Source organism: Heterostelium album, assembly GCF_000004825.1.
Source record: "Heterostelium album PN500 unplaced genomic scaffold PPL_scaffold9, whole genome shotgun sequence".
Taxonomy (NCBI): Eukaryota; Evosea; class Eumycetozoa; order Acytosteliales; family Acytosteliaceae; genus Heterostelium; species Heterostelium album.
The window spans coordinates 1,845,285-1,870,887 of NW_008805071.1; the positions used below are offsets into that span (position 1 = coordinate 1,845,285).

The following is a 25,603-nucleotide window of genomic DNA, read 5'->3' on the forward strand; positions in this document are numbered from 1 at the left end:
TTTCAAAATTCAAATCCCTTTTTAATTACCTCTCAAACTCAAGCTAAGCCATGTCTACCTCTGTAAACAACAACACCCAACAATTCGTAACTGTCTTTGTTCCAGTCCAAATCCCAGTAAGCCTCGCCAACCAATTTAATTTGACCGAAAATCAGGTCGTTCCAGCCTCTGCCATCAACACTTTCTTTGAGTCTGATGACAACCTCTGTTTTGAATCCCAGGTTGACACTGTCATGCAGTGTGAAACTTGTGATACAAACACCACTGCAACTGCCACCACTTCAGGTGCCACTGACATGGTGGTCACTACTGAATGTTTTGTACGCAATCCAATGGAAAGTAGTACTACAAGTTTTGAAATGCAGTCAAGTAGTCACCACTCTTGTACAATGGTGGAACAAGAAGAAGAAGAGATTCCGGAACAAGAAGTTTTCCAAGAACACAACACGACAGAAACGACTACCACAGGTGAAACATTTAACTCCTTTAAGAGTAGTGTTTTTGGTAACTCCCGTACAATCGAGTCTGTCCGTCTTTGCTCCCCATCACTCGATGCCCGTGGAGGAGCTGCTGGAGATGCCGCTAGTGCCGCTCGAGCTTGTGCCAACACCAACAACAACAACAATAATGTCGTCAACCGCTTTGTTGTCGAGAACAACCAACAATTTGAGGAGCATCATTCCTCAAGTGGCTCTCACTCCTCTTCGTCCTCGTCCTCTTGTCTTAGATCAGATCAAGATTGTTTTGATAGGGACAGAGTCATTGATCGCTCCATTATTATTGGCTGCTCTACAATCCCAAACCCATGTGTCCCTTGTCTCAATAGCCCAGCAGCAACAATCTCAACAGCAGCAGTCAACAACTCAGTTTTGCATGACTGGTCAGTTTTACCACTACCTCTATGTTGTAAGAGTTACCTTCTTGGAGATATATGTTACTATTACTGTTCTTCCAACATTGACTTCCAACTGCAGCAGCAACAACAACAACAACAAGAACAGCAACAACAATCTCTCAAGAAGCAATTTAAGAAGAATCAATTTAAACAAGACAACAAATGGAATAATATTGGCAAACGCACCAATTGGCACAACGACAACTCAAACTTCAACTCCAACAACCAATTTAACTTCAACACATTGCTCATGGTCTAAGGGTAGATCTTTGATGCGTCAAAGGTCTAATTCTACGGGTTCGATAACCGACTCCCGTAGAGTACAAGAAATGCCTCAACCATGGACTGATTCTTCGCTTCGCAGGTCAGTCTCCCACCAACAAAAGCAATTATTAAAGTCATCGGGTGTCGGTGTTTGTGGACAAACCGCAAGCTCGGCATCGGAGGGCAATTCAACATCATACAACGCAACATCAGAGTGCCTTGAGAAGACAGTTAACGACAGCGTCTTCTATGATTGGTTCGCTGACTTCAACCTCATGGAGGAATCAACCGACAAGGCTGACGCGATAGTGACCAAGCGTCAGCCAAAGATGACATACCGCACACTCGAGCAGTTCTTGGCCAACTTGGAGAGTGTCGAGACCGACGAGAGAACCACTACTCGATCGTGTGCATTGCCATGCACCAAGTCACACACTTTCAACAGGCCATCTGCGTTACCGCGTCTCATAATCAAGCCAACCTGGTGTGTCTACGGTAACTCTTTGAACGAGGAATTCTTCCGCAACTGTTTGTTCGACGAGCAATGCGGTGACATCATAGTAGACCATTTCGAGCCAATCGTTCAGGACCCAGCTTTGTTCCACTTGTCCGCAGGTGGTCGTCGTATCTTGGACACACCAAATGCCGGAGGTAACTCTGTCTGGTCTGAGGTACTCTCCTACGAAGTTCTCCACGAGTGTTTCGGTGCTCAGTTGAAAAAGACAGAGACCGAGATTGAGTATGCTCCAGGCTCAAAGATAACCGATTATTCCGTGGACTTTAATGGACACCACATCGGTGTATCGGTTGTGAGAATCATAAATTTCTTTGACTTGATGGGAAAGAAGTACAAGGCTGTCTTTACACCAGAGTACGCCAAGCAATTGCTCTACAAGAAGTTGTTTGGTGTATTGGCTTCCACCGAGGCCGTATACGACAAGTGGGAGAAGCAAATTCTCTACATTTGGACAACTTCATCCCATGCCGCCGACATAATTGTCGAGGAGTACTGGAAGGTACCAAAGAAGTTACGTTCCAATACTTTAGTTTATGTAACTCATGCAACAAATTCAGAATTTGTTTTTTAATTTATATTCAACCCTTATTTTTAATATCATTCATTTTTCACATAACATCATCATTTTGTTAATTTAAATAAATAATTTTTTTTTTTTTGACAAATAACTACCTATTTATATTACACTTTTTTTTTATTGTTATAAATATGAAGTATTTAAAAATCAATGACAAAGAAAATTAATTAATTAAAAGTAGAATAAAGGGAAATATGTAAAGTTAATTTTTTTTCTCAAAAAAAGACACTTTATTTGCACTTGAAACCACTAATTTTTCAAAAAGATGATAGGTATTAAAATGATTTGAAGGATATGTTTGTTTCCTTTCGGTTGGTTTAGGAAAGGTTTTATCAAGATAATTAATTTATTTGAATTTAAAAATAGGGTACAGATGATTTGAGATGTGAAAGTATGATAGCTGTTCCCACACCCAGTGTTTGGTTTTTGAATCAGATGCTATAACTAATTTGCTGTTTTCTCTTGTTACTCACACTTCTATCAATACCGCACCGAGAACAAAACAAGACCCGGAGTAACATAGAATCAATAATAACCAAAATAAGATGAAAAAAAATAAAAATTTAAAAAATAAAATAAAATTTTCTCTGTTTTTCGTTAATTTTTATTTTATTCGCAAGGTGGCTTCAAGTTTTTTTTAGATTTTTCTCATTATGAAGGTGGCCATTGTATTGATGGGGCTGGGAAAAAGGGCATTTGGGAACTCATCTAAAAAACAAAAATGAAAAAAAAACGAAATCATCTTTTGCTAATGTGTTGATCTGCAAATAAATAAAACTTAACCCAAATTTATACTTTCGTTTATTATTATTTAATTTTTTTATTTTGATGATAATTTTTTGTTTTACTTTTTTCTTTTTTGATTGATAGATTATGATTTTACGAATTTATTCTCAAGATTATTGAATTATAGCAATAGAACCAGCTTCTTCTTGACCCAACAACACCTCACCCAAACAACCACTTCACAGATCACCCCACATTACTTACTTATCTATTTATTAAACAAAAAAACAAATAATTAACACACACTTTCACATATAACTTTATTTCAGAGTATTTGTTCTAAATTATTATAATTTTTACTTTTTCTTTTTCACGCAATATTAATAATTAAAATACTATTACTATTACAATCATTAAATTATTATATATCTCAGAATGGACTAATTTTCTGAAAAGTAATTTATATATATTCTATTAAATAACCAATACGATTAAAATAGTTATTTCATCTTTTTCAGATTTCCAAACAAATCAAAATTACACATATAATATTATAATTATTATTTCATATTTTTTCGAAAATTTTAAACTATATAAATTATTTAATTTAAGATGGGTATTCCACAACAAAACATGAATGAAGGAGGTGGTGGAACTGTAATATTGGATCAACCAACATCGATCTCAATGTTTGACAGGGAAGAGAGCAACGAAAACCTCTTACGAAGAGTTACCACTCACGACCATCTTTTGCCGACGGGCGAAGGATTACCAACATCACCATCAATCAGTGAGTTCAGTGTTGCCACCACAGCACCAGATCAAGAAGATGCAGTCACCCCTCTACCAAGAATGAAGTTATTTGCCATCTTTATCATTATTTTATGTGATGGTCTCACAACTTATTCTATTTTCCCATATATCAATTTCATGGTTAAAGATTACAATTTAACTGATGACGAAGAAAAGTTAGGGTATGTTTATTTATTGATATCTTGTCTTTAAATTTCCATTTCTAATTTAAATTATATTTTTTATTTAGTTATTTTGTTGGTATCCTAGCTTCTACTTTTTATATTTCACAATTCTTTTCCAGTTTCTTTTGGGGATGGTTTTCCAATATTAAAGGAAGAAGACCAGCGTTGTTACTTGGTATCATTGGTGCAATGGTTACAAGTATTCTATTTGGTCTCTCCAAATACTATTATTTTGCTATTATTTTCCGTTTCGTTTCCGGATTGCTCAATGGAAATGTTGGAGTTTCAAAGACAATGCTCGGAGAAATTACTGATTCGACCAACCAGAAAACTGGTTTCACAATCCTAGGCATTGCCTGGGGTATTGGTGCAATTGGTAAGTTATAACATAATGATTTAATTTAATAATCCAAATTGCTTTTTTAACATCAAATTTTAAATTATTATTTTATAGTTGCACCATTAATTGGAGGTTTATTCTCAAATGTTTGTATAAACTATCCAAACATAGTTCACAGTGGAATTCTTTGCGATTTTCCATATCTCTTACCAAATGTCATTTGTTTCTTGCTAAACATGATTGGTTTGATTTTATGTTTTATATTCTTGACAGAGACCAAGTCTTTCGAGATCAAGTACAGCTCCATCAAGAAAAAGAAAAAGAGATCTTTCAACACTGGAGCTATTATCAACTTGAGAAATTCGATTCGTCGACTTTGGAATCGAAACAATCAACAAAAGGGAATTCAACTTCACGACAATGACAACGAGATGGATTCCTCAAATCATGCACACGAAGCAAACATCACTACCAACCGTAGTGCACACGCCAAGACAATGAAGGTAAATAGTTCGATCGGTGATTTCTCAGAGATCATGCGTAACAAAGACGAAGAAGCAGGTGTTGATAGCAACAGCGATGAAGACACCACTCAATTCGAAGACATCAACATCGATGAGGATTTCGAAGAGAATCCACGTTCCGTTGCAATGCTATTCAGAGACAAGCCAGTGATGACATCATGTATTGCATATGCACTGCTTGGTTTTGTTTATACCATTTTCGAGGAGGTTTTCCCAGTGTGGAGTCCAATTTCCAAGACAATCGATTCCGATGGAAACGTTATTGGTGGAGGAGGTTTAGGATTCAATTCCAAAGATATTGGAATTATCCAATCGGCAGCTGGATTCTTTGCACTTTTCGTACAGTTACTTGTTTTCGCACCGTTGGCCAAACGATTTGGTTTAATTAAATGCTTCAAGGCTGCACTTCTTATTGCTCTTCCAAGTTGGATTCTCCTACCGGAGCTGACTCGTCTGGTCAAACAATACCCAGATCCAACCGATCCAACTAAAATCATCACCGAACATCCACCTATTTTCTGGGTGCTGTTGTTCCCAGCTTACTTGTTCCAATCGTTTGCCAACGAGGTCGGATTCATTGCTGTCATTGTTATCGTCAGTAACAGTGCACTTCCCAAAGATATGGCTTTGGTAAACTCGATCTCTCAGTCACTAGTTGCCTTTGGTAGATCGATTGGTCCACTTCTAGGTACATCTGTACTCTCACTTTCGCTATCCCACTCACTCCCCTATCCTTTCGACCAACATTTGATTTTCGTTATCATCTTCCTATTGACATGTGTCATTTTCGCTATGTCATTCTCACTCCCACAGACACTCAACCACACAAAACAAAAGAGTATTCAACTCGATCATATGAATAGCAATAGAACAAAGTCATTAAACCAATAAACTTTGATTATTTCTTTTTTTTATTCTAAACAATACAAAACTAAATGACTCTTGAGTCAATTTTATAATAATGGTAATAGTTCAGCTGTTACTCTTTCAGCCGATTGAATCGCTCCTTCTATATAACCAGCACAGTCAGTTGCCGTTTCAGTACCAGCAAAATGTATACGTCCTATTGGTTCACGAATAGTTTTACCGACTGAGGTCAATAATCCAGGTGGACAAATTGCGGCGTAACCACCAAGTGATTCTGACTCTTTCATCCAATCTTTCTCGAGGTAGTTGATTGGATGCTTGGCACGTTCATCATTGAATGACTTGAATAGCAAATCGATTACTTCTGCCTTACGCTCCTCCTGTGTCTTGTCGGACCAGACTCTTGCGTGGCCACCCTCAAAGAATCCAACAATGGAAGGTCTCGATCCATCTACAAACGAGGCGTCAAAGCAAATCGATACTGAATGACGGTCGCTCAGAATCTCACCTGCGAATCCAAGTGTTCTCCAGAAACATGTATCATAGAAAATAATGAATTTAATAACCATACCCATGAACATTCTTTGATTTAGATGCTGACGCGCCATCGGTAGTTGTGGCTCAAAGTTGATACGTGTAAGCAAGATTGGTGGAATTGAGCTCACCAATCGTTTGGCAAAGAAACGCTTGCCATTACTGCATGTCACTGTTACTTTGGATGGATCGGTTGTGTCGATATCCGACACCTTGTGGTTCAGTCTGACAACAGTGTCACCACCGAGACGCTCTGCCATCGTGAGCGAGAGTTGATGTGCACTGCCAAGGATACGATCTTGTTGAGCACCATTCGGAACTTCAAGAGTACGCATCACACCACCCGATGCACGGAATACATGAAGAAGATAGAGGAATGAGATCTCCTTGGGATCGGTTGAAAAAACCGATGTAACGGCAATGTGTATCATCTTCCTGGCCAACTCTGTCCAGATATTCTTGTCGACCCATGCCTGTGCGGAAATATTGTCCCAAGCCTCTGCATTCTTGTGATCCCAAGGACATTGTGGATCGATAGTCTGTGCCATTCTCTCCAATCGATAGAGCGCCACCTGTGACTCGATTAGACCTACCATTCCCAAAGGTGGAATGGTACCGGTGTAGTTTCCAAACACACCATTTATCTCTACGACTTTCTTGCCTTGCTGTTGTTGTGGAAATGTCGATTGACCCAACTCTTGAATTAAACTCAGTAAACGCTTCTGTGCAGGACCGACCCATTGCCCACCTATATCCCATCGATAACCATCGAACTCCACTGAATTAATTCTTCCACCAACCCTCTAAATATTATGTAATTACATCAAAAGTTAAATACTAAAGTGATCACCCTCTAAATCGATAATAGTAAACATAGAAACATACATCTCTTGACTCTAGCACCAATACAGATTTCGATTGCGCTGCTAATAGTGTGGCTGCTCTCAATCCAGAGACACCACCACCCATGATAATGACATCATATAAATGTTGATCTACTTCTAAACTCATTTCTTAGATTATAATAAAGAGAGAGATAACTAACTAAATTTGTTTAATAAATAAAAGAATGAATGATCTCTTAAGAAAACAATGAATTAATTAAAAAATTTGTTATCCAATTTTGTAACCTTTTCATAACCTGGGAAGATGTGTGGTTATAGGTTCAATACCAAAAAATTCAAAGATTTTTCGATCTCTTTGAAGTTCAAACAAAATAAGATCTTTTTTTTTTTTTTTTTTGAAATTGTTAACAATATTGTTTACTTCGCGGTAAAAATCAAAGTGTTTGAATTCAATGAATTTTAAACTATTCAAATAAATAAAAAATAATCTGATGAATACATATTTTTGTTTTTTATTAATTTTTTTTTTCTTTTGCTTTAGGTGATCATTAAATGAACACCAATAATATAAACCCTTTATTTTTTTTTTCTATTTTTATTATCTTTTCAATTAAAATGTAAAGTATAATATTATTATACAATCAATCATTCCTCCTATCTTTATATCTGTAGAACAAAATTTTATAATTTAAAAAGGTTTTCTTTTAAACATATAATAATTAAATCAAATCATTGAATCAATATTAAGAAAGAAAAGACACCTGTTGTGTTTGTTTTGTTTTTCGTTCAATAGTAATACTATTTAACAGAAAAACTGAACAATACAGTTCACTTTTAAGATGGCTGGTGGTCGTTGTAAAGCAATCTAATCTATTGGTTAGAGAAGTTGAAAATCACTATATTTCTCTATGTTCACCCATCAGTAACAAAATGTTACTATCCATCAGTATACTCATCGATTATGTTTCCTACCACTTCACCACCAATCAGTAATCAACCCATCCTCTAACAGAACCACTCCCACCACAATGAAAAAAATGAGTTGTTGAGTTATTAGCACAGTGTGGCTGCCAAACCCTACCACTATTGTTTCTATTAATATTGCTTTGTATTTATATATCTTCATCCATATATTATATATTAAATTTATTTATTTTGAAAGAAAACCAAAACAAACACCATCCTCAATTAACATCATCATTTAAATTTAAAATATATTAAACAAACAAAATCAAATCAATAAAAAATATAATAAAAGTAATAAAATAAATAAAAAAAAAACATCATTGCTCTTATCTTTCTTTTATTTGGAAATAATTGTAAATAATTATAATTATACATACATATATAAAATTAGCACATCACAAATCTAAAAAAGTAAAAAAAAAAAAACAAAACACTATCGATCAAACTATATTTGCAAGTATGGTTTCCAATGTACATACCTAATATAGGTATTCGATACCTATACACCAACATTTGCAAACAATCACATAAACACTACACCACAACATAGATGTCAATGACAATAACTATTATTTCGAAACAACATCTAATTCCAATAAGGAAATGACATATTATATAATAGACCAAATCAAATACTGATTTTTTAATCGACAACTAAAAATATTTTATAAAAGATAAGATATACTATACTCATATCACATTGATCCTATTTTCAACTAAAACATTTGTTTGTTTTTTTTGGAAATACAATGACATCATCTGATTGTTATATTGGAGAATCACTTATATTATATTAAATATCAATGACCACACGCATTGTGAAACACTTTACTCTGACTAATCAAAACAATACTTTGAATTTAAATAAAATTCAAGTGTTACCTATATTTAGTGTGTCACTAAAGACACATTAATCTAATGCATCAACATCATCAATATATTTAATTAATACAAAAACAAGATACTATTGTGTGAACTACACATACATACAACCAATAAATCAACATCATCAACATCATTCTAAACAAACAACCAAATCAAATCAATATAAATTAAACTTTTAAATTTTAAATGATATTTTATTTATTTATTTTGGATTATTTAAATAGTATATATTTATTTTCTCCATTATCATTCATTATTCATTTGAATCTATAACTATTCATCATCTATATATCTTCATTAATTAATTAGGATTCCAATCAAAAATCAAAATTGATCTTTCCTATTTACAACTCCCAATAAAGATAAAACAAAATAATTACAGATATTTTTTTATTTATTTACAATCTTTTTGATTAAAATTTTAAAATTTATATATAATTATAATACTATTTTCATTTCACTTCTTTATCTAATAGCACTATAAATATATTTTTATCAAATCTGGGCGATGCTCTAAAAATAAACATAATTGAAATTTTGTCGTTTTTTTTCTTATAAGAGAGAGCTGGAGATGCTTGGTTTTTATAACTAAAACAACTAAATATTTATAAAAACATTAACATAATCTGTAACTATACTTAATAAATAACTATTGTAACTGACTGCTTTAAGATTGAAATCATCACAAATTAATTAAAAATCGTCATCGTTGTCAATAACAATCAAAAGTCAGCCAAATCATTCGGTAAAGTAGTCAGTAAATTCAGAACACTTCTTGTCTTTTGTTGTTGTTTATTTGTTTGTTTGGTTGTCTCTGGTATAATCATAAATAAGACAAATATCCATTAAAAAATAAACGATAAAATTAATTATTGAGCAAGCTTAATCAATCAATTAATTCACTTGGCTATCCGCCAAAAACTTGATGATAATCACCACAAAAAGGTTAAAACCACCACCACTCCACCACACAATTGGATATTGAAATAAGACAAAATTTTTAATTTTGTTTTCTTTTGCAACAACACAATTTTTTTGTTTTTTTTTTTTTTATAAACGGTTTACACCACACAAAAAATAAATCAAAAATAAAATAAAATAAAATAATAAAAGGTAAAAATAATAGTAACATTTTTATCATCAAATAGCAATCTTCTTATCCAATCCAATTTTGTCAAAAACTTCAAAAAATAAAATAAAATATTAAAAAATAAAATAAAATAAATAAATAAATAAATTGTATTATATTATTATTTTATTATATATATTGAATTTAGTTTAGTTTAGGTTAGTGTTAATTAATTCACTTTTGGTGTTGTTTTGTGTTAGCAAAAAATATCATCATCCATACAACAAATACTGATTAACAATAACACAACAACAACAACAGCTGAGCAAAGCAAAGTAAAATAAAAATAACAATTAACTAATTTGTGTTTTTTTTTTTTAATATCATTTTATCAGCAAACACACTAATATTTTTATAGTTAGTTAAAAGTGAGCAGAGAGTAGTTAACAACAACAACAACAACAACAACAGCGCAATTATTCACACAGCACTCATCAGCAAACAAACAAGCAACCAATAGCAAGCAATTATAACTAATTATCAATTGCATCCAATATTCTACAATATATACATATATATCTCTCATTTATAAATCAATTGTAATTATCTAAAAACATCAACTTTCTATAAAAGTCGATTAGAACAAATCAAGCAAACCGTACTAACCTAGAAAACACCAATGCTTTCAATCTTTTGTTTTTTTTTTTCCATTTTAAATTAATTATTTAGAATACAGTAAAATTAATCAACAAGCTAACATCATCAATTACCAACACATTTTTCAACATCATCAGACCATTTACAACTTTTATATATTTATATATATATATAAATTTAAAAAATCAAAACAAAACAAATCATACAAATTTATATATATATACAATTATATTAATGTTTTAGTAATAGTATCAATAAATCTTTAGAATTATAATAATAATAACAACATAAACAATTCAACTCTGCAATACAAACAATCCAACATACTTCCAATTTCATCCATTCAATCACATTTTATTGGGTTTTTTTTTTAAACTTTTTTTTTTTGTACTTGAGCAAAAAAAAAAAAAAAACAATAACAATATATATATACAAAAAATAACTCGATATATAGATATCTTCACATTTGTTAGTTTCATAATAACAATATATTAGTTTATATTAGATTAGTTAATATTCATATTAATAATACACAATAAGCATGTCAACCGATATCTTATTGGATCAACCTCATTTTGATCAACATCAACATCAACAACAACAATATAGTAGTTTAGAAAAAGAACAACAACAACAAGATCACCAACAACAAAATAATAATATGATCATGGATACCGACGATATACACAAGCAGTTTGTCGAAGACAATAACGTCACGAGCAGTAGCAGTGACGAGGAGTCCTCGAATTCTTCCGGAGAGGACATCTCTGACTCTGAGATTAATACCAATGCAGCGGCTAGTGGTATCACTCCAAATGCAACCGCAACATCTTCGTCATCCTCCTCTGCTACCAACAACAGTAGTACTTCCAACAATGGAAGAGTATCACGTAGCAACAGTAAAACATCTTCACACAATCATCACCATCATCATCATCATCATCACAATCATCATAACAAACCAACCTATATAAATCGTTCCAATACAAAATGTGTTAGAAATCCAGTTACATTGGTCGAGGAATATTCCTCTTCTTCCTTATCATCATATACCAATAGTAGTTCACTGTCCACTGAAAATATCTTTAACATCATCAAAGAGATAGAAGATGTTGTCAACAGTTGTAATATAATCGAATTTAATAATAATAATAGTAATAACAATACTACAAACACCAACACCAATAATACCACCACCAACAACAACACAAGCAGTAGTAATCTGGGCAACAGCAATAATAATATTGAATCTTCAATACCAGCTGACAGACCAGGTAGAAAACTATCAATATCAGCATCATCACTACCTGTTGTATTAATACCGGGTTCGACTTCGATTCCACCCATTGCTCTGTCTGCATCGGCACCATCACTACCTCAAAGCGTCTCCACTACTACCACCACTACCACCCCCACCCCCACAACCACCGAATGTAACGATATTACACCTAAATCACCCTCAACAACCTCGACTACACCAAGCAAAAAGAACAGACTGTTTAAGTTTAAGAAATCAAATAAATCATCGACGCCCTCACCTGCTTTATCACCACCATCAACCTCATCATCAATACCAAAGTCACCAAGCACGACAAGCATCAACCCTTCATCGTCTTCATGCTCCTCAGACGAAGAGGAAGTAACAGACCAATCAGCCACAACAACAACAACAACAGCAACAAAGAAAGAAAAGAAAAAGTGGAGATTGTCTGTAAAGAAAAAACCAAAGAAAACACCCCCACCAATTCCTCTGGAGTTGGAACAACAAGCTCCACCAGCAGCATCAAAACCACAGCACGATTCACTCAACCAAAGTCATTCAAATATTAAAACATCACAATCATCCACACAAATTGCACCAACAAACCAACCAACTACCTCAACTTCATCCTCCTCCACCACCACCACCACCACAACCACTGACAATTTGTTTAATAGTAAAAATAATGTAGAAATTCAACCAGCAACCAACAATCTTCCATCGGAAGAATTGGAATCAAATCACGAGATCAATAGTAATAGTAACAACAATGAATCACCTTCACCTTCACCTTCACTTCTTTCGGCATCGATGCCACTCGCCTCCAACGGTGACAATCCTTTACACTTTTATTTGGAACCAGAGAATAATTTCAAGGGTAACAGCTTTGGTGGTCAAGGTCTGCTGGATATGTTGGCAGAGGAGGAAGAGATGCCAAAGGGTGGTCGTGGTAGAAGTAATGCATTCTATTTGAAGGGACCACCATCGATAGGTGCCAATGGTGAGATCCTGCCACCACCCTCTCTCAATCCAAAACCACCATCACCAAGATCCACAGAGTCACTGGATTCAATCAACAATGTCCTGCCGAAGGAATCATCTTCACTCTTGTCAAAGCCAATTGGACTACTGAGTAAATTTAAAAAGAGCAAGAACAGCCAATCGAGTAATGTGAAATCACATAGCGGACTCAAAGTTGTCAAGCATCATTCCTCACGTTTCATCGTTGGTTTTGCCGATACTATCGGTCGTAGACCAAACATGGAGGACGAGTCTGTCATCTACGGTACTTTCAGAGGTCATATCGACGAGGATTACTTTGCATTGTTTGACGGACACGGTGGAAACGATGTTGCCAAACTCGCCGCCACCGATCTACACAAGCATCTCGCTGAAAAACTCAAAGCAAATCACAACCCAGTTAAATCACTGAAAGAGTCGTTCGCTTCACTCCACAGAGCCATTCAAGACAAGAACATGCGAGGTGGTACGACAGCAGTTGTTGCACTCTTCCTTGGAAAGAAGGGTTATGTTGCCAACGTTGGTGACAGTCGTGCTGTGTTGTGTCGTGACGGTGTAGCTGTGCGTGTCTCCAACGACCACAAGCCAAACGATCCAAAGGAAGAAGAACGTATCAAAGCACTGGGAGGTACTGTCGTCACCACCGTCAATGCATTCACAGGTGTCACTACCAGTCGTGTCAATGGACAACTCGCAGTCTCAAGAGCACTTGGTGATTTGCTATTAGTTCCATACGTTTCTTGTGAACCCGACATCTTTGGACCAATCAATTTAGAGACACACATCAAGAATCAATTCATGATCATTGCATGCGACGGTATTTGGGATGTGATGTCAGACGATGAAGCAATCAGCATAGTGGCACCAATCTCTGATCCAGAGAAAGCATGTATGAAATTAAGAGAGATTGCCTATTCTAGAAGAAGTACCGACAACATTTCCGTTATGGTTATAAAATTCCCGCCATTCAATTTAGATTAGATAGATCAAAAATGCAATTTTAAAAATATAAAAATAAACCTTTTATTATGTATAGAATCAATTATATATATTTATATTAAGAATAATCAATCATACAAAGTGGTGTACACTCTTAAATTTGATTAACTTGCAAACTTTTAATTATTTATTCCAATTTGAATTTATAATTTTCTCCAATTAGGTCTTTCCAATAATGATGTGTCTCTGAAATTACAGATTGTGTTTGTTTGATGTCGATTGGTTGACCGTTCAATGCATATTCATTCTCACCTTTACCTTCGGCAACTTTGTATACCTTGTACCAATGTCTAACTTTTTCAACTGTACCAGGTTGTAACTTTTCAAGATCTTCCAAAGCTAAAAGTTTAATCGATAGAGTAAGTAATTTGTTGATACAAATCATGATCATGTTAAGTACATACTATTGATTTTGTTTGCATTTGGATCTTCAATATCGATTGCCAAAACTTTCCAATCGGTTTCACCTTCATCAATAAGTGCTAATGCACCCAGTACTTTCACTTGCTTCACTTGACCACGTGCAATAACTCTTGATCCGACCTCAACGACATCAACCGGATCGTTGTCACCCATCAAACCAGTGAGATGATCGGCTAACTTTGGATTCTCCCAAGTCTGTGGTAGGCATCCATAATTGAATAGCAAATTACCGTGCTTTATATATCTGAGTTGGCCTTTCTTAATATCTTGCTTGATTGGGTTGTAAAGCTCTTTTGTATTAACCTCCATCTTTGCATTTGAATTCTTTGGCATCTCATTGATGTAGTTATAGACGATGGTGTTCTCAGTACTGCTGGATTTATTAACCAATGGTATTTCATGCCATGGCGATATTTGATCACCACTATCCTCTTTGAAGTACTTTACACGATAATCAAATGTACCTTCTGCACCAACCTCTTTAAATGTAATCTAAATAAATTTAGAAATCAATATCTATCTTTCAAAAAACTGAATACAACAAAAAACTGTAATTAATTACATTTAATTTCGAAGAGTAGAATCTGACATGTTTGTTCAAATCTAATCTGATTGATTGTGATATTAAACTACTATTAAATAATTTGATAGATGATCTTCTGATAAACATTGTAGATGAAAAAATAAGAAATGATTAAATAAACAACAACTTGTTAGTTTTTTAATGAAAACTAATTAGTTTTTTTTTTTTTTCCTAATTTAGATGATCATTATTGATCGTCAAATAATTTATTTAAATTCCAGGTTTCAATACAAGATATCTGACATCACCTTCTTTTACAATGTTTGCCAATTTGTTTGTATATTTCATAAATAGATCCTTTTGATCTTTGGTTCTAAGTTGAGTTTTGAATAGCTGGATGAGATCGATCGATGTGATTTTGCGTTCGGCACGAAGTACCTTTTTGATAGATTCCTCTGTCAGTGGGTATTCTTCTGTGGATTGCGATGCTGATGGTGAAGTGGGTGGCGATGTAGGTGGTGTCTGATCGGATTTCAACTTTTTGTTACTGTTGCTGGGTGTGGTAGCGACGCTAGTTTCCGCCTTGTTCTTCACACCCTTCTTGGCACCGACAGTTTGCTGATCGGGTGGCGATCCAATCTTCTTGGCCGCTGCAGTGGCTGCCGGCTTCTTTTTGTTGGGTGGAGTGTTGTTGCTGCTCGAGCTTGTAGTGGTGGTAGTAGTTGTAGTGGTAGTCGATGTCTTTGAACTACCATTTCCACTGGTGTTACCACCAGCTCCGCCCGGTGACTTTGGTTCCTCTTTAACTCCAACCTTTGGATATGTATTTCGAAAGTTAAGATTCTCTTTGGTGAGTGTAAAGTCGTCGTCGTCCGGTTCCTCCTCATCATCGTCGTCACCACTGTCTGATTTTTCATCTTCGTCGTTGTCTTCATCTTCACTACTGTCTTGTTTACCCATATTCTTGATGATGTTCTTCATTTCGACACCGGCAGCTGTCAGATGCTCATTCATAATGTCTTCGTCTTCCGCATCGATTTGTGGACCGTCTTCAGTGGTAATATCGTTGTCTTCGAATGCTTCATCGTCATCATCGAATTTACTATCGAAATCCGGTGCATCTTCATCGTCGCCCTCACCCATCTCCTCCTCATCTTCCTCTCCGCCTCTTCTCTTCTTCTTTGATGCACCAAAGCTAGCTTTAAACTTGTCTTTCTCCTCGTAGATCTCCTTTCTATACTCATCGTCTTCTTTGTCACCCTCGTCGTCCTTCTTTCCTTCAGTATTGCTGGAACTAGATGCACCAGTATCGGTTGTCTTCTTTGTCATTCTACCATTCCAATCTTCTCTTTCCTTTGTTTTCTTACTCATCTACATAAGCATAGGCATAACAATAATAATAATATTAATACTCACTGTGACTAAATTAACTAACTATTAATTTGTTGTGTTAACACACACAACAACGTATATATATGTTGTTACTTACAAAAGCTTCAGCCTCTTCAATGGTCAATGCTTCTATATCTTTTCTCATTCTAAAAGTATACCAATCAGAGCATGGTACCGCTTTGATTGTATGATCACTCTGAAACATGAATACAAAGTAAGAAGATGCCTGATTACCCTCTATCATTCCTTGGAATGCATTGTTTCCCTCACTGTCTTCCAGTCTCCATGGTATTGTCTTTGGATTGACAGGTTTCGGTTCATATTTTTTCTTTTTCTGTTGTTGCTGAGCAGCATTAGGGTTTGCATCACCAGTACCATTGTTATTGCCATCAGCATTCGGATTCTCACTTAGATCCGGTTTATATTTATACATCTTTACTGGTTTTTCAAAAGATGGAATATCAACTTTGGTCGTAAACTTTGCGATATTCCATCTTTTTGTTGTATTTGCAAGTACTATTGGATATACTTTTCCACCATCATTATTATTATTATTATTGCTATCTTCTTCTTTCTTTACAAATCCATTATTATTATTCATTATTTTAATATAGATTATCTATCGAAAATATTAATTAACAAACTGAACAGAACATCCAACATCATCATTTTTTTGTATCAAACAACTTTAATAAATATTTTTAATTTTTCAAAAAATTTTAAAATTTTTTTTAAAAAACAAAAGTAACAACAGTTGTTGATATAAAAATAGAATAGAATAGATCTTGTTTGTTTAAAGATAAACTAGATAGATAGATAGATATAATAATGGGTAAAAAGAAACCAAATAAATTATTGGTTGTTGTCGATGATGATAAAGAAGAAGATGATAATGTAGTTCAAAAGAAAGAAGAGGAAGAAGGCGAAAATGAAAAAGTAGGAGATGATGTCGAAAATGATGAAGATAACGATGATGATGATGATTCAAAGTTAGAATCGAAAGGAAAGATGGTTCAAAGACATAAGATGGAGTTGAAGAAACTACAGCAACAAATCGATAAGATGGCACACTCTGTACCAAAGAAAGATAAGAAAGCAAAGGATGAAATGGCCGTCAAGACAAAGAAGATGGAAGATGAACTACTCGCTAAACACAAACAAGAGATGAGCAGATTCGATGAAGAACAGAAAAAAGTCGAACAAGGCATCAACGATCTCTTGATTTCCAACAACTCTGAATCAAAGGGTCCATCCAAGACACAGCTCAAGAAACAAAAGAAATTAGAAGAGGAGGAAGCACGTGCCAAGCAACTCGAAGAGGATAGGAAGAATCATATCTCAAAGGGTTCAATTGAATTTGCTGATTTCGCAAAGAAATTGACACCATTATCACTTACTCTTAAACATGTAACTAATCAATATCATATATGATTTTAAATATATATATAATGTGAATACATACTAACATTAACGTGTTAAAATAAATAGATAAGATCAGATGGTGATTGTTTATATAATGCAATTGCTAATCAGTTGTTGGTGAATGGCGCTATTGCAGAGAAAGATATCAATGGATATCAAAAGAAACTGAGGCTGTTGGCTGCTAATTATATTCGTGCAAACACCGACGAGTTTCTACCGTTTGTATTGGCAGAGGATGACTTTGAGGAATCTGATAATCCAGTTGAAGAGTACTGTCAGAGTACTGTATTGAAAGACGGTAAATGGGGTGGACACTTGGAACTAAAAGCAATCTCTCACTCACTAAAAACACCAATCGTTATTTACAATGCTTATTCACCTGATATTATTATTGGTGAAGAATTCTTTAAACCAGCAACTACTACAACAACAAGTACTACTGCTACTTCAACATCGTCATCATCATCATCATCAAATAACAATCAAGTTAAACCAATCAATCTATCATATCATAAACATGCATTCACACTTGGTGAACATTATAACAGTGTAATACCATTACCACCAGCAACAACAACAACAGATGAATAATATTAAATAAACAAAAGTGTTTAGAGATTAATCTTTATATGTATATATGTATATTTCTTTTAATCGATTTGATTTTAAAAATAAGAATTTGGTTGATTGATTGATTGGTGATATATATAGAAAAACTGATTGGTTGATTGGCTGATCGATCTATTAGAAACAACAACATCTCTTTTTAACTTTTGTGGTGAGTCTTGGATCATGTTTAAAAAGTGGAGTTGATGAAGTTGGTGGCGCAACATCCATCGAATCCATCTTTACATTTGGCTTACTGGCGATAATAGATGAAACTGATGAGTATGATGAAACTGTGTTGGATTTTGGAAGTGGTGTTGATGTGGTTGATGTTAATGATATATTAGATGTTTTGCTATTGGAATTTTGGTATGTTGTCGAACTATTTTTATCAGATGAATTTGATAGTTTAGAAGGTTGATCTTTTTGTTGTTGTTGCTGCTGTTGTTGTTGTTCAGTTGGTGTACTTTTATCTCTACTGAATTTCAACTGTAATCTATTCTTTGATGGTTTCCAAATAGATGATTTACTTGACTTGCTACCACCACTACTTCCATCCAATTTATCAGTTGATTCTGATTTATTGTTTGATTCACCAACTCCACTGTTGCTATTATTATTAATATTACTATCTGTAATATTTGATGAAACAGATGTATCATTACCATCTGCTGTTGTTGTTGTTGCTGTTGTTGATTCAGTTGTATCTTCTTCAGGTTTTTTATCCTCTGGTAATACAATGGGTGTTGATAGATTCTCAATCTTTTCCAAACGATCTGAAATTGAACCAGTTCTATGTCTTGACTTTGGAGATTGATTGTTCATACCGGCTTCAGTGTCACTGATCAACATTTGAATTGGTGTATTTGTAAATCCACCAACTGAAACCTTTAACTCTGGTACCTCACCATGTTGTTTTGAATCAAACCAGAAATCATTCAACTGTTTAAATACAACTGATCTTTTATATTTAAATGCTGTAAACAAATACTAAAAAAAAAAACTTTAAATATTAATAATCTTTTTGATTTATTTTGTTTTTGTTAAACAATTTACTTACAGCTTCATCTTTAGTTGATATTAAAATTGATTTCTTACTCTTCTCTGGTAAACAAATATCAACGACATCCAATAATTTTATAGTAAACTATATATATATATATATAAATTAAATAAATGAATATAAATAAAATGTATTAGTAAAATAAATAAATAATTTAAAAAGTGTTACTTACCTTTTGATGTCTAGATGCCAATCCAGAATAAAAGAATAAGAATCTCTCTGTGACATATAGTTTACCATGATGTTGCATCAATGAACCTTTGTGAGCACATTGATATTCGCGAACCAATGTCTCTGAGTGTGGAACATCAAAGTGTCTTTTCATTGAAGCGGTTGCCTTCTCAATGTCATTGCCATAGGAATCACTTATCTTGTTTTCCAAAGTCAATGACTGATTCAACTGACTCTCGAAATTACCACTATATCGATAATTGGCAACACCACCATTGCTACCATTACTATTAATACTATCACCTCTATTTCTTTGTGAATTGTTGTTGCTGCTTTGTGCACCATCAATCATATTCTCAATACTGTTATTCAGTAGAGTTGCAGAGTTACCTCTTCCATTGCCAGTGTTGATCCATTGATTCTCGATGTAGTTGAACGCTTCGCGATTCTCTTTGAACAGAAAAGTCGGTGATTTACCGTTGCGCAGTGTGAGCGTCACACCCTTGTCGTCGGAACACTCAATGTCGAGGATGTCTTTGAGTGCGATCAGCTTCTTCTTGGAACCGCCAAGTTGAATACTCGCCAGAAAACAGAGATGCTCCACCGTCAGTCTCAGCTTGCCATGTCTCGATTTATAGTGACACTTCATCGTGACGATCGCATGATCCGCTGCATCCAACTTGAATTTCTTTTGCACCTTCTCATTGTCGGATGCATCGGATGCTTCGATATCAGACTCATGAGCCGATGAGTTTGATGATCTCCTTGAGTGCTGTTTCTTTTCTTTTTTAACTTTTTCTTTTCTTTTTATCACTCATCTTTTCTTTGATGTTGATTACTTTGTTTTTTTTTGTTAACAATGATTATAAAAAAAATAATATGTTTGTATATATATTAAATGTACATTTATCAGTTTTAAAATGTTGACTCAAAATAGAATTTAAATTAAAACTCTGTGTGTGAATGGTCACACTGGGTTATGTTTTTTTTTACTTTTTCATGCCAGAATTTTGATGAAATGTAAAGTCAAAAATTTGATCAATTTTGACCTTTCTTATGATTGGATTTTCGACCAGTCAAAATAAATAGTGATATCAAAATTTTATGAGAAATGTGCAAATATATAAATAGATAATAATAATAAACTTTTTATTTTTATATTTATTTAACTGAGTTTATCATTATTATTTTATCCTCTAGTAATCCTTAATAATATTATTATTGTTAATAATTACATACAAAATCTCTTTAACTTAAACTGGTGATTCCGCCAAAAAAAACAAAAACAAAATTAAAAATTTAAAGAAAGAAATTTCTTTTGCGATTTTCGAGCTAAACAAAAAAAACTAAAAACAAACAAAAACAGATCACCCCCACTGTTTGATCATGATATTAGCTGATTTGAATTCCCAAAAACAAAAAATAGAACTTTTTTTGTTAGACAAGTAGAGTATTCGCATAATAGAAGCGAACATAATCATTATTTTCGTAACACTTTTACTTTTTTTTGTTTTTTACAAAAAACTAAAATCAATCATTTATTTAAATCAAATATAATAATAGTAGTATGTAAAAAAAGAGAAAGAGATATAAATTAAAGAAAATTTAAGAGTATGATAAAGATAAATATAATAATATCATAAATAGTAATTGATATGAAACTTTACCACCAAACAACCAAAATCACCACATTCTTTACACTTTTTCATCATAAACACATTAGCTTCTATCATACATTAAATAACTTGTGAGATGAGATAATTTTATTAAAATCGTTTTCTATTCAATTTCATCATCACCATCATCATTTCAAATTTATATATATTTATTTTTTGTTTTACACTTTTTTAAAGTTATTTATTTATTTTCTTTTAGCAATCATTAGAAAATTATTTAATAAAAAATAGAAACCTTTTTTTATCATCTTCTTCATCATACAATAAACAAAGTAAAATCTTATTTAGTTTAAAATTTTTGACTTTATAAGGATATTCTTTGCAATCGCAACGACCAAGACACACACAGAGTTTGCAAAGATCAATTCAACGCAACACAAAAACACCCCATTAATAACACATTCTTAACACAAAATAAAATTGAACTTTTCAGCTGAAAACACTTTTGATCATAACCACATTGTAACTTCATAATAAACAATTGAATTAAGCCAATATCCAAAACAGCAGCATAAATATAGGATCATTAAAACCACCAATCATTTTCCAATTTTACAAGCAAAAACAAACAACAAAAATAATTATAAATTAATAATAGTAATAATAAATAAATTTATACAACAGTAATTAAACAGCATTTCATTAATTTGTTATTTTTTATTTATTTAGTTTAAAATACATTAGGAAATAGAGAAGAAAAAGTAAAAAGCTGGAAACACTGTTTTTACAATCCAACAATATAAAACAAAACTAAAATTGATTAGTTCAAATTAGTGATGTTTAGTAAATTCCTAGATACGATATTAAAGAAAGATAGTAGTTCCAACACATCATGTAAAGACAATCACAATAATAACAATAGCAGCAGCAGCAACAACAATAATAATAGTTCATCATCAGATTCCTCTTCAGCTTCATCTGGAGCTGGTGCTCACACCAATTTCGACGATCATCACTCATCATTTTCGACATCATCATCCACTTCAAACTCCACTTCAACCACACCAAAAAATTCATATCGTGAACTTCCAGTTGAACATGTTTTAAAAATAGTTGTAAGTGTTTGTTTATTTTTCAAGTTACTCAAAAATTATTAAACAAATGAATATTGTTATTATTATTATTAGATTTTAGGTGGACATCAAGTTGGAAAATCAAGTTTAATTAGAAGATATCTACAGGAATGTTTTACAAATTCATATATACCAACGATTGGAGTGGATCTATCGACGCTGATATTGGAACCGGCGGTCGGTGCATCGTCTACTACTCAACAACCACAAATACCCACCAATGAATTACAATTACAATATCAAATACAACAACAGCAACAACAACAACAACAGACACCTATAACAAATTCAAATAATAATAATCATTATATGTCAAATAGCTATTATTATATACAGTTTATAGATGTTCCACAAGCAGAGATAAGAGGTAAACATGTTGGATCTATTTTCAATGGTGTCACTGGTGTTATCATGATGTTTGACTCTACCAATGCATCGTCGATCGTTGCAATCGATGAATGGAAGAATGTATTACGTCGATATAATCTAGATCACAGAATTCCAATTGCTCTATTTGCAAATAAATCAGATTTAGGTGATTCAATTATAAATGGTTCAGATTTAGATAATGTAAGAATAGAATAATATAAGTAATGGTAATATAATCGATTTAATAACATTGTCGAATTTGTATTTGTTTATTTAGTATTGTAAAGCATGTGAATATAATTTCTGGAAATTTACGAGTGCGAAAAAAGATAGTGGTGTCAAAGAGGGAATTGAGAAGCTGCTTGATTTAATATTGGAGCGAAAGCAACAGGAGATGGAATCAAAGAAACGTTCGACAATAATAACTATCCAGACATCCGATTCCAGACATTCGTCAATGAAGTTAAACAAGGAAAGAATGATCTCTCAATCGATGCCAACTATCATACTGAATCCAAACAACTCGAAACTGAAATCATTCGATTCTCCCAACTCCTCAAAGACAACCACACCCATTTCAGAGTCACCACAATCATCTGGTTTACTTTCACCAAAACAACAACAACAACAACAACAGTCAGAAACAACAAGTCAGCCTGTTGATATTATAAACTCTTCATCTTTGTCGTCAGACTCGATAACTATTGATGGCCAACAACAACAACAACAACAACAACAACAAGTGAATCAAGACAAACCAAGTGGACCTGTATTGGTGTCGTCTGTGCAGCCAGAACGACCAAAGACACAACCATCGGATATTCTCAAGCTGACGGAACTGCAGAATTTGGCCACAGATTTTTATGGACGCATTGGCAAGCAGCTCGAAGACCTGCTACAACGGTCGATGGGATCGAGATACAAGGATTTGTCGATGCTCGAGAAGCAGCGTAGTCATGAATATCTCAAGATTTGCAATTGTTTGAAGAAGATGATACAACCACAACTTCATCATCAGATGAACGGCGGTCGCTCCAAAAACATCACTAAAGAGATCGTACAGAGTGCACTCGAAGAGAATATCAAGAAATGGAATACGCTCATGGAGAACCTACATTTAGAGTCGGCATTGGACAACCAAGAGGTTCTATCGTCGAGTCTGAAATTGGATTCCAATATTCTATCATCATCCAACTTACACTCCTATTCCAACTCGACGCTTTCCACAATAAGCGAAGAGTCTAACAATCACACGTCACCAAGACCATCCAACTATACCAATAATGTAAATTCAAATCCATCAACTACAATCAACAACAACAACAACAACAACAATAGCAATAACAACAACAATCGATACAATCCACAGAGACAAATATCACGATCATTGTCAAACTTTGAAAATCACAAACCACACAATCACCATCATCATCATAATCATCATCATCACCATCATAGATCTTCAAACAATAACAATGCCAATGGTAAATGGAAAATGGGATTTGGATTTAGAAATAATGGTAGAAATGTAAGTATATCTATACATTTATATAAATCATTTGTTGCAATTATTTACTTTTATTATAATAATTTAGCCATCAATTCAAGTACCATCTTCAAATTATAATTTAGATACAGACAATCCTGTATCATCTTCATCTACGATGTCATCGACTTCTTCATCGTCATCGAGATCAGTGTCACCGCTTGCTTCACCTTCATCATCACCTACCAACTCACTTCCGATTTCATCACCATCAATACTTCCCTCATCTTATGATCTAACAGTACACAATCTTCCACAACCTCCACTTTCCTCTTCCCTCTCCAACAATAATAGTTATCAAGATTTAATACAACCATAATAATTATGATATTAATAAATAATATTAATAAATGATGATCATAAAGAAGATAAAAACAATCAAACCAAACAACAACAACCCATTGTAAAATCAATTTAATCAATCTATAAGATATATCAGCAAATATTTGGTAAAATAAGGTCATTCGAACATTGAAACCAATTTGCAAATAATAATAATAGATAAATAGAATAATCAGTTAGCATTGAATCCAACATATGTCGGAATCATGATTTTGGTCCACCTATTAAATAATAGAGTTTTTAATAGTTACTCATCCAATAAATCCCAACCTCCACCTCTGTCAATCGAGAGCACCCAATCACACATTATTATAATACAATTACCTTTTAAGCAATAGTAGTTTGTATCCTCATAAACATTGACAACAATTCTCAGTTATTTACTCTATTTTTAAATAAATAAGATTAATTTTTTTTAATTATAAGAATAAATAATAATATTTTTGCTTGTCTTTATTAATTTAATCATAATTGAAATAAAAATAAAAATTAAGATGATTATTCAATTCATTAGACCTAGAGAAGAACAATAGGTTAAAAATAAAAAAATGAAATCATGTTATAATGAATATAGTATAGATAATCATTTATTAGAGATAATATAAAATGTATTAAATTTTGTTTTTTTTTTTAACTTCATATTCTTTAGAACTAATAATAAAATATTTAAAAAATATTCATATTACCAGATTATGTTGAATTGCAGTGTTGCAAATGAAATTTGTAACCTCCAGGATTTTTTACTGGTTACAAAACAGTTAAGATTGCGAAAGCGATATTTTCATTCTTTTAAATTGCATTAAGATTATGAATACCAAGATCTCGTTTTTTTTTGATTTTTTTGCAACACTGGTCAAATCGCAAAAAATTGAAAATTTAATATTTTGATTTCTCCAGGGAATATTTTCTGTTTAGTTTTTTGAAAAAAACAAGGGTCGTTAAACAGGGTCTTCCAAAAAAGTAAAAGTTGTACAATATATTTCGCATGAAATTTCTACAAACTTCTCTCTTGTGTAGCAAAGAATTTTCTTTTTATTTTTATTTAATTTAATTATTTTTTGAATTCTATTTTTC

At 33.2% G+C, this 25,603-nt stretch overlaps 8 protein-coding genes across 8 annotated transcripts; 4 read left to right on the top strand and 4 right to left on the bottom strand.

Annotated features, from left to right (window-relative positions):
• Window positions 1-50: 50 nt before the first annotated feature.
• Window positions 51-5,711, top strand: PPL_09236 (MFS transporter; the record flags this gene model as incomplete). The annotated part of the gene is made up of 7 exons (XM_020580033.1): window positions 51-880; window positions 975-1,308; window positions 1,636-2,238; window positions 3,592-3,668; window positions 3,771-3,953; window positions 4,022-4,332; window positions 4,411-5,711. 7 exons carry the CDS (start codon window positions 51-53, stop codon window positions 5,709-5,711), a joined length of 3,639 nt encoding a protein of 1,212 aa, XP_020430708.1.
• A 62-nt stretch (window positions 5,712-5,773) lies between these two features.
• On the bottom strand, window positions 5,774-7,232 carry maoD (flavin monoamine oxidase family protein; the record flags this gene model as incomplete). The annotated part of the gene is made up of 2 exons (XM_020580034.1): window positions 5,774-7,024; window positions 7,107-7,232. 2 exons carry the CDS (start codon window positions 7,230-7,232, stop codon window positions 5,774-5,776), a joined length of 1,377 nt encoding a protein of 458 aa, XP_020430709.1.
• Window positions 7,233-11,184: 3,952 nt separating this feature from the next.
• Window positions 11,185-13,905, top strand: PPL_09238 (PP2C family serine/threonine-protein phosphatase; the record flags this gene model as incomplete). Its single annotated transcript, XM_020580035.1, has 1 exon — window positions 11,185-13,905. One exon carries the CDS (start codon window positions 11,185-11,187, stop codon window positions 13,903-13,905), a length of 2,721 nt encoding a protein of 906 aa, XP_020430710.1.
• Window positions 13,906-14,050: 145 nt separating this feature from the next.
• Window positions 14,051-15,016, bottom strand: PPL_09239 (inorganic pyrophosphatase; the record flags this gene model as incomplete). Its single annotated transcript, XM_020580036.1, has 3 exons — window positions 14,051-14,262; window positions 14,328-14,838; window positions 14,909-15,016. 3 exons carry the CDS (start codon window positions 15,014-15,016, stop codon window positions 14,051-14,053), a joined length of 831 nt encoding a protein of 276 aa, XP_020430711.1.
• Window positions 15,017-15,139: 123 nt separating this feature from the next.
• Window positions 15,140-16,862, bottom strand: gtf2f1 (transcription initiation factor IIF subunit alpha; the record flags this gene model as incomplete). The annotated part of the gene is made up of 2 exons (XM_020580037.1): window positions 15,140-16,240; window positions 16,359-16,862. 2 exons carry the CDS (start codon window positions 16,860-16,862, stop codon window positions 15,140-15,142), a joined length of 1,605 nt encoding a protein of 534 aa, XP_020430712.1.
• Window positions 16,863-17,089: 227 nt separating this feature from the next.
• On the top strand, window positions 17,090-18,274 carry PPL_09241 (OTU domain-containing protein; the record flags this gene model as incomplete). Its single annotated transcript, XM_020580038.1, has 2 exons — window positions 17,090-17,668; window positions 17,750-18,274. The coding sequence occupies 2 exons, from the start codon at window positions 17,090-17,092 to the stop codon at window positions 18,272-18,274; spliced, it is 1,104 nt and encodes a 367-aa protein (XP_020430713.1).
• Window positions 18,275-18,427: 153 nt separating this feature from the next.
• On the bottom strand, window positions 18,428-20,341 carry PPL_09242 (uncharacterized protein; the record flags this gene model as incomplete). The annotated part of the gene is made up of 4 exons (XM_020580039.1): window positions 18,428-19,279; window positions 19,350-19,436; window positions 19,525-20,306; window positions 20,338-20,341. 4 exons carry the CDS (start codon window positions 20,339-20,341, stop codon window positions 18,428-18,430), a joined length of 1,725 nt encoding a protein of 574 aa, XP_020430714.1.
• Window positions 20,342-20,402: 61 nt separating this feature from the next.
• PPL_09243 (Ras GTPase domain-containing protein) lies at window positions 20,403-24,506 on the top strand (the record flags this gene model as incomplete). The annotated part of the gene is made up of 6 exons (XM_020580040.1): window positions 20,403-20,408; window positions 21,399-21,471; window positions 21,974-22,254; window positions 22,327-22,842; window positions 22,919-24,169; window positions 24,237-24,506. 6 exons carry the CDS (start codon window positions 20,403-20,405, stop codon window positions 24,504-24,506), a joined length of 2,397 nt encoding a protein of 798 aa, XP_020430715.1.
• Between the last annotated feature and the right edge of the window lie 1,097 nt (window positions 24,507-25,603).